The following is a 9,818-nucleotide window of genomic DNA, read 5'->3' on the forward strand; positions in this document are numbered from 1 at the left end:
AATTGAGTCTCGGTAAAACTTATAATTTTGATGAGTTTTTCTCTTTATTGCACCGATGATCTTGTTTCAAACTTATTTTCTTTTTCTCTGTTATAATGTAGTTATTTTGTTATTGAACTTAGCTATAAAATGCAGAGATAATAAGTGAATTTAATTCAAAGACGTTAAGAACTATTTGGTTGGAGACAACTAGTTAATTTCTTATTCGACAACAATGTAGATCAGAATGACGGATGAAACTGGTTGGGACCTTTCAATCCAATTTCGTCCTAGCAGCGAACCCTCTCCAAATTTTCTCTGAGTAATGAATCCTAATCCCAATCTCCTCTCATTCGTAAACCTAATTCACTTACAATTAAATACCAAACCATGTTGTCACAGTAAATAAACGACCACATCATTGTACAATACATAACGTCAATGGAACAATGACACGTATACATTGTTATTCTGTTAACAATTTTAATGGTATTAAGTAAAATAACTAACAATTTTAATAATATTAAGTAAAATGACTAAATTGAATGATATTTTCAAAATTTAATACCAAATTGAATAAAAATCCTAAAATAGGATCAAATTAAAAAAACTTAACCAAAACTATGACCATATCACTATTTAAGTATAAAAGTTTTAAATCATATATACCTATTAAAACTACTATATTATTCAGGATAAATTTAAAACCGTATTAATTTCCATCAGTGGCTTAATTAAAAATTTTAATTCTAGAAATATTTAATCTGAGTAGTTAAATTATAATTTTAGAAATGTTTTAGTGCACAAAGTAATTATAATTTTACGTGGTTTAATACTATGTGTGTGTATGTATAAAACAGAAGTGAAAAAACAAAAATGTAATATAGAATTAGGTAAGTTAATTATCATTAACATAACCGAAAGAATGAATCCTTGGTTAACCCGTCGCATGGGATAAAAACACTCGTTCCGTACCTTCGTCCTCCCCAATGCTTCTTTCCACACGCATCTTGGTGACCCCTTTCTTCAGAAACCACATCATATAGATACTTTCGCTATACAACCAAGTAACCCTGATTCCAATCCTTCTTCGCCACTCTTTCTCACACCCGATCTAAATCATCGTTTTCGTCCCACATCGTGAGTTTATCTAAATTTCTTTCACTCTCTAATCTGTGCTTCTTTTCTCAATCTTTCCTCTTTTCTTATTATATTTCGTGTTTTGATTTTAATTCAGCACCAATTTCCTTGTAATTTCGTTTCGGTTTCCACCGGATCAAGGTTCTATTGTTGCAGTGTTTCAGTTTCAAATTGAATCTCCGTTTCAATTAATTTCGTGTTCAGTATTTTTATTGTGTTTTTTTTTAATATATATTTCTGCAGAGTTGGGGGTTTTTGATAATTGATATGGGTGATAACAGTGTCCCATCTGGGTCTCCAAATGCGAAACCAGATCTTGTTCATGGAGACTCAGTGGTCTCCAACAACGCCTCGTTGGAAACCATTGTGCAAAGTTTCCAAGATTCAATGACTCTTGGTAAGAGACATAAGTTCTGGGAAACACAACCTGTTGGACAATACAAGGATGTTGGGGACGCAAGTTTGTCTGAAGGCCCCATTGAGCCCCCAACACCTTTGTCTGAGGTTAAGCAGGAGCCTTATAACCTTCCTAGTGCTTATGAGTGGACCACATGTGACATGGACTCTTCGGAAACCTGTGATGAGGTTTATGTTCTGCTGAAGAATAACTATGTTGAGGATGATGAGAACATGTTCAGGTTCAACTATTCCAAGGAGTTTCTCAGGTGGGCGTTGCGCGTTCCGGGGTACTACCGGAGTTGGCACATTGGTGTGCGTGCCAAGGCCTCGAAGAAGTTGGTTGCTTTCATCAGTGGCGTACCAGCAAGGATCAGAGTTAATGAGGAGGTTGTGAAGATGGCTGAGATCAATTTCTTGTGTGTTCATAAGAAGCTTAGGTCGAAGAGGCTTGCGCCTGTTATGATCAAGGAGGTCACTAGGAGGGTTCATTTGGAGAATATTTGGCAGGCGGCTTATACAGCTGGGGTTGTGCTTCCAACACCAATCACGACTTGTCAGTATTGGCACCGATCATTGAATCCGAAGAAGCTGATTGATGTTGGGTTTTCAAGGCTTGGTGCTAGGATGACGATGAGTCGCACAATAAAACTTTACAAATTGCCAGATTCGCCGGTTACTCCTGGATTCAGGAAAATGGAGCTTCGGGATGTCCCTGCTGTTACTCGGCTGCTTAGAAACTACTTGAGCCAGTTTGTTGTTGCACCTGATTTCGATGAAAATGACGTTGAACATTGGCTACTTCCCAATGAGAATGTGGTGGATAGTTTCTTGGTGGAGAGTCCGGGGAATCATGAGATCACTGATTTCTGCAGCTTTTATACACTCCCCTCTTCGATCCTTGGAAATCAAAATTACTCAACTTTGAAAGCTGCTTATTCTTATTATAATGTCTCCACCAAAACCCCATTGACTCAGTTGATGAATGATGTGCTAATTGTGGCAAAGCAAAAGGATTTTGATGTTTTCAACGCCTTGGATGTGATGCACAATGAGAATTTCCTCAAAGAGCTCAAGTTTGGACCGGGAGATGGACAGCTTCACTACTACTTGTACAATTATAGGATTCGTAATGCCTTGAAACCATCTGGACTCGGGCTTGTGCTTTTGTAGTTTTGATATTATTCAGTTTTGGTGTTGCTAGGTGATTGGCAAAACCATTCATTTGTTTTGTTTTAGTAGCTGCTTGCTTCATTATTTCTTGTTCCTTTCAAATACTGGCAATTAACATATTAGGTTTGCAGGGTATGTGAGAGCCCATCTTTTGGCAGACTTTCAGCTAATATGCTTACATTGCAAAATTCTGAAGTTGTTGTAGACTGGTGCTTCTTAGATTTCCTTTTTGCTCTATTTTCTTCTCGACATTTTCATGCATGATTGCATGTATGAGTAGTTCACAATCCTTATAAAATTAATCGTGTCAAGCTTTTGTTGCTGTTTGGTTGCATATGCTCTGCTGCAGATGAGTTTGTTTGGCTGGGTGCATTTGCATTTGCTCATATAACCTTCCATTTGATCAATCGTAAGTTTAATAGCTTTGGGTGTCTAATAAGTAGGATTTTTGTAGTGATCAACTGAATGTTATAACATGGGATATATCATCATGTACTCTTGTTTTATGTAGACTTCATTAGGGAACGGTTAAGTAGCTATTTATGCAATAGATAGTTTTAAACTTCTATAGGAATACGATCCTAACACTACCTGTCCAGCTGGCTAAGCTTTTTTGTGACCTTGTTTTGAACTTTGAGGATTCCCCCTCCCCACAAATAATTACATTAAAATCACTTTGTTTTCACTTTTGTTATTTATAAAGATGTATATTTGGAAAACAGCAAAAAAAAAATCTACTTTTTGAGCTTAGTCGTCAATCTTTGCACCAATGAAACTTGTGAAAATAAGAGAAAGCCCATAAATTGGGTGTTAGCTTTGCCACTAACCACAGCCATTGAAACCATCCCTGTGCAGCTGCTATGGACTTGACGTTGGGACCGGATCCTATTTCAGTTCCCATTATCAGGTAAGAGCTGAAGCCAATTGTCAAGAAGATAATAAGTATATTATGCCTTGTTTTCTTACATATTATTTTGTTTCCTTAATTCTAATTTTGGCTTTTGTCCTGGGTTTAGTTTGTGACCTACATATGAATTATTTGTTTCTGTTTGCATGGCAAAGTAGTGTTAAGTTAAAAAAATGTAAAAGAAACTTCACTGTTTGTGGATAAAATAGAGAGGGAACTACTTGTGCTATTGTAGTTTGATACTATTCAGTTATGGTTTTACTATGTATTTGGCAAAACCATTCATTTGTTTCGTTTTAATGGCTGGTTTGGTTGTTTCAATATACAAATATTGCAATTAGCATACCAGGGTTGTGAGTATGCAAAAGTCCATCTTAAGGCAAATAGCCTAGCCTCGATTTCCTTCTCAAGTTCTTAGTTAGTTCACAATTTTAGACTTAAATTTAGAAGAAAAAGCATGACATTATTTGTAGTGTTTAATTTTGTATGTAATTTAATTTATTTACTTGTCAAGAGTTTGATGGAAAGTAAAAGCTAACTAAAACTGATTTAATGACTTGTAATCTTAAGTTTCAATATTTTGTTTACTTTAATACTAACTAAATTTGGTTTTGAAAACCATTTTTCTTTTTAAAGTTTTTTCGTAAATTATAGTGACGAATTTTCTGTGATTTTCAAAAGATTTTTGTCGTCACTGTCAACAATAAAACTTCTTTCGGTAGATCTGAAATTATAAGGTAAACAAAATAACTCACCTATTTTCACTCATCCTTTTGATTTTTCATCTTCCTGCTTCATGGTGGTTTCTTCTTTGCACATTTTCAATGTCATGCAAATGCTCTTTTTTATTTAATTATAAGGTAAGGATGCAGCTGTATATCTAGTTTCTTATAACTTTTGGTCTCTGATAAGTTATAATTAAATAATAGAAAATGTGTTAAAAATATGAAATCATTTATGTATAATAATTTTGTAGCATAATAGGGAAAAAATATGGATGAAAGAAAGTTCTGTCTACATCGGCTAGTCCAGTATTGGAAGACAGAAATTAATACTTTAGGTTGTGTTTCCACACAATAATATTTGTAGCTGTAGTCATGGTTTAAATAGTAAACAAAGGTCTAATTGCTACAAGTACCAAATAAAAGTATTTTTCTCAAACAAGTCCAATTTATTTCAGTGCATGGGAAGTGGTAAAAATGAAGATAAAAAATCGTATTAAAAGTAAATAGAAAAAAAAAAGCTATAAACGGAAATACAAAAGCATGAATAATTAATCATCAACAACTTTAAAAGTCCCTGATGTATATTTTGTTTCTTTAGGTTTTCACCCAATAATAATACAGAAGGAGAAATTGGAACACATGAAGATAGTTGGAGGGTGTAGAGAAAATAAGATATCTTAAATAATAATTTTAGAGATATTAAACTAATATATTGAAATTAAACATAATTTTAATGTTTATTTTTTATATAAAATGATTAGAGTCTATTTTCTACCGTTCCTAAGGAAGGTAACCAACAATATTATTGGATAAATGATTAAAAAATAATGAATTTGGTGATGGGGTTGGACCCCAAAACTACCTCTCATCCCTTATAAACTTGGAAGTGTATGGAGGTATCAATCATAGAGAAAGCGTGTAAATTGAAGATTGTGATTTTCTTCCACCCTCTACAATAAAGTTTTCGGCTTTTACTTCCTACACCCCAAAATTTCTTTGTGCACTCCCAAATTTTTAAAATGAGTCTTCTGTAAAAGTGATTTTTAAATTACATATTCCATAAATTTCTCAGAACAATTTTTTTTTCTTCTTAAATTTCAAGAATAATACATTCAGAACAACCAGATTTTTGTAATAGAATTTTCAAAACACACGAAATGCATTATTGAACAAATTTTTTGAAACATTATTTTTAAAATTCATATAATATATTCTAGAACGAGTTTTTTTTTTCCTCACATTCTCTATTCTTCTTCTTATATGACGTTCTCCCTCTTTTCTTTTCTTTGTTTTTAAAATGACTTTTGTAAAAGTGATTTTTGAATTACATGTTCCACAGATTTTTCAGAACAATTTTTTTTTTAAATTTCAAGAATAAAAGCTAACTCAATCCGACAAAATTAATTTATAAGGTGATGTTTGCACTTATTTATATATTGTGAATGAATTTTATCTCTACTCGATATGAGACTTTCAATACACTCTCGTCATGCTGAGGTATATACATTTTGAGCGTGAGACTAGACATTAATGAATGGTCCGATAACAATCTTATAGCGAGTGGAATAATATTCCCAACTTTCACTAGGATATATAGACTTTAACCCATGACTATCTTTGATGCCATGTAAGAAAAAAAAAAAGATGATTTGAATGTATGTACTGAAAATACATATGTATACTTAATATATCTAAATAAAGTATATAATAAATAAAGTATATAATTATGCAAAAGATTAATAACCTAACTACACAAATTTGATTAGCTTAATTATAAGATATTAATTGCTAATTGACTTAATTTCAGACAAATAATTTAGATTCTATCACATCTCATTATCTAAGCGGAAGGTTCAAGGTTCATGGACGTTTAGACTAATCCGGAAATCATATAAAAGAACTTGAGATAGACTTTTGGTAAAAATGTTACAAAATCCTATTGGCTCCACAATATCAAACTTGAGTTAATTTTTTTATGAAATCTATCCCAAATTTCTTTGTCATAAGCTTGAGTTAATAATTATGTAGAACAAGGAAAAGATATCTCTGTTGATTAAAAAAAAAGGAAAAGATATCTCTAAATAATTTTATAAATGGCTTGGTCTAGAAAAGAAAAACACTTTTTAACAATGGAATAGGAGATTAATACGTGAGTTTCTCACAAAATTTTTTCCCTTCAATCAAAAAGTGGAGCAAACTACTTTTAACGAACTCTGGTTGTTCATTTGCACAGACATCTTCTGGAAGAGAGAGACATGAACAAAAGATGAAGGTTTGATTGTTGTTGGATAAATATTAAGGGAGTGTTTGCTTTTAATGATGAATTCGAGGAAGATGGAGTAAATGAATTTGAGGTTTGAAAATGTGAAATTGAAGAGATTTGAATGTAAAATTTGTGAAATTTTGTGAATAATTTGATGGAATGAAAGTAAATATTTTAAAATTCCGTTTACAAGCGAAAGTATTTTAGATTTTCGTTATAAAAATGATATAATGTTACATGTATTTCTTTGTTTTGTATAACACCTATATGTTTCTTTATCCTCTAAATTGAAAATCACAAAAATTGCTAATCTATCAAAAGAAACCCAAACCATACTTCTACAGGGAAATATAAAATTATAAAACTATTTTTACCCAAAACAAAACATAAAAAATGTAGAATTATTTACTTTTGACAAAATTTTCTTCTTCTAGTTTTTTTTTTTTTAATTTTGATAAGTATTAAACATCAAAAAATGACAGAATACTGAGTTAGAAAATGTAGTTCAAATACTGAGATATATTGAATTTACAATTTTTTCTTTGAAAGGATAGTGGTCGTTAACAATCTAACATGCTAAATGAGGTGGAAATTTGATGACAATTAAATATGTCGGCAAATTAATCAACTATATATGATTCAACAACCTTTGGGCCCTTCGGAACCTTGTCATGATCTATCCATTGATTTTATGACCCATTTCTAGTTTCCCCACACACATGGTTTTACTTTCTTTTTTGCTCTGTCTTTTTTTTATTATATATAAACTATATATAATAATAAATAATGTAATACTTATTAAATTTATTATAATATTATACGTATAAAATAATTTTATAAACGATAAATTTTACAAAAGTCGCATAACATATATATATATATATATATATATATATATATATATATAAAGGCTTTTTTAAATTTTCCAAATAACTATTTTACTTTTTCTTTTTTGTAAATGTTATATATACGCACCCCCAAAAATTAAAATATTGTGAAAATTTACAGTTTTATTAATAAAATTTCATAATAGAAATAGAGACAAATATTTAAAGGAGAAAATATATTATGAACAACTTGTTAATATGTTCCCAAGTGCAATAGTCAAAGATAAACCCTACTATTTAATGCATCACAACACATCTCTCACATTTTTTCTACATTTTAAGAAACTCAATTCTTATTTATACGCCATAAATCTTCACCTCATGTTCTTATCTAGAATTTGGATTACATGCAATTTCTCCAAAATCATGAAACAATACCTTTTTACGTTCCTATTCCTTCTTCTTGTTCTTCACCCGGAGAAATCTCAGGCCAAGGGCGGTGGTGCCCGTTCTTCTCTAAGTACCAGACGATTCAGAAGCACCAGCGGCGCACTGGTCGGTTCCCGGTGGTACAACACCGTCGACGACGTCGAACAGCAAGAGTTGTCTCCGCCGCCGCCGACCAAGGAAGTCAAAGGCCTTTCTCGCATCAAAGGCTACTTCTCAGACTTCGGCTACCTCCAATCCTCTCCTCCATTCAACGACCTCCTCGACCACCAAACGCGAACCGCCATACACTCCTACCAGAGTTTTTTCAATCTCAAATCCACCGGTGACCTAACCAACGAGACGTTCCACCAACTCTCGCTGCCGCGGTGCGGCGTCCCCGACATGAACCTCGAGTACTCCGCCGCGGGTAACGTCTCGTGGCCAAAGGCCGGGCACCGGTGGTTCTGGGCGAGAAGGGTGACGTACGGGTTCCTCCCGGAGAGTAGAATACCGGCGAACGTGACGGCGGTGTTCAGGAGGGCGTTCGCGCGGTGGGACAGGGCTTTGACGGGGTTGAACCTGACGGAAGAGAGTTACGAAAAGGCTGATATCAGGGTAGGGTTTTACGATTTGGACGAGGGCGTTGAGGATGTGGTGTGGGGTGAGAGCGTTGTGAGGTTGTTGAGGAATGGTTCTAATGGAGAGATACGTTTGGATGGGAGCAAGGAGTGGGGGTTGGGGAGGGAAAACGGCACCGTGTTGGGGAAGTTGGATTTGGAGAGTGCGGTGATGCATCAGATAGGGCATTTGTTAGGGCTTGGTCACTCCAACGTGGAAGAGTCTGTTATGTACCCTTATGTGTTGCCGTCGAAGCAACGAAAGGTGGAGCTTTCAGATTATGATAAGTTTAACATTGAGAGAGTGTACAGTGATGGAAACTCCGATCATGGTGCTGGACATTGGAGAGTGTCTCTCACAGTTATCACACTGTGTCTTGGGTTTATGCTAATTCTGGTTTGATAACGGAGTCATGTTGGTGTTTTTTGTTTTTTTTTTCCTTGAGTGGCATTTGGTTGATTTGTTGACGTTAAGGTTGAATTAAAACTTAAAAGGTTTTTGAACTTTTGATAAAAAATATATTTTGATCTATTTTTTTCTATTCAATTTTGATGTGTCACTCCAATCATCTTTAGATATCATTCTATTATATTACTAAAAGACACTATTTAAATTAAGATAGATAATTGAAGGATAATCGTGATAAGTTAAAATTGGATCAAAATATCATCATCTTTTTAGACGTTATATTTTGAGTGATTCTCCATTTTTTCTATTTTCCCATTTTTAATATTCTAAAATTATTTAAAAGATGTGATCTCATATTATAAAAAAAAACATTATAATTTATGTTTTTCTGTCAAAATGAGAAAATTCAAATTTATGGCCGAATAGTTTTGAAATGGTGTGATGATTTTGAATGAGTGGTGAAAAGCGGTGGTGGGTTTGGGGAGACAGCAGGGTTGAAGGCGATGGATTGGTGGAAGTTGGGTAGGGACAAGGGTGGTGTGGTTTTGGTCCAAATGCAAAAGAACAAAAAAGGTGGATATGGAACACGCGGGTTTCAGGATAAGGGTTTTGGTTATGGCTTTGTGTTGATGTTTTATTTTTGGAATTTGACTCTTGTCATGGATGAATGTAGAGAATTATTGCCATTGGTCCAGTTAGGTTATTGAGGATTGAATGATTTTTAGAGCTTTCATTTCTCTAAATAAATATCAATATATTGTTATAAAATGTATGTTAAAATAAATAATATGTTATATTTAAGTGTATACACTATTTTAACTGGTAAATACATATATATATCACAAATTGACAAATTGATAAAAGTTTACCCTTAATTTACCATTAAATTATATTTTAAATAAGTATTATTTAGTTCAAATAGCTATAAAAATATTACATTTTAAATAAATAAT

At 33.2% G+C, this 9,818-nt stretch overlaps 2 protein-coding genes across 2 annotated transcripts; both read left to right on the top strand.

Annotated features, from left to right (window-relative positions):
* Positions 1-891: 891 nt before the first annotated feature.
* Positions 892-2,892, top strand: NMT1 (myristoyl-CoA:protein N-myristoyltransferase). The gene is made up of 2 exons (XM_028048523.2): positions 892-1,119; positions 1,363-2,892. The coding sequence occupies exon 2, from the start codon at positions 1,387-1,389 to the stop codon at positions 2,686-2,688; it is 1,302 nt and encodes a 433-aa protein (XP_027904324.1). The 5' UTR covers positions 892-1,119; positions 1,363-1,386; the 3' UTR covers positions 2,689-2,892.
* Positions 2,893-7,741: 4,849 nt separating this feature from the next.
* LOC114162993 (metalloendoproteinase 5-MMP-like) lies at positions 7,742-9,003 on the top strand. The gene has a single exon (XM_028047029.2). The coding sequence runs from the start codon at positions 7,792-7,794 to the stop codon at positions 8,857-8,859; it is 1,068 nt and encodes a 355-aa protein (XP_027902830.2). The 5' UTR covers positions 7,742-7,791; the 3' UTR covers positions 8,860-9,003.
* Positions 9,004-9,818: the final 815 nt, after the last annotated feature.

The sequence above is a fragment of the Vigna unguiculata genome, chromosome 9, assembly GCF_037176805.1.
Source record: "Vigna unguiculata cultivar grain cowpea cultivar isolate G323 ecotype 2 chromosome 9, ASM3717680v1, whole genome shotgun sequence".
In the NCBI taxonomy this organism is placed as follows: domain Eukaryota; kingdom Viridiplantae; phylum Streptophyta; class Magnoliopsida; order Fabales; family Fabaceae; genus Vigna; species Vigna unguiculata.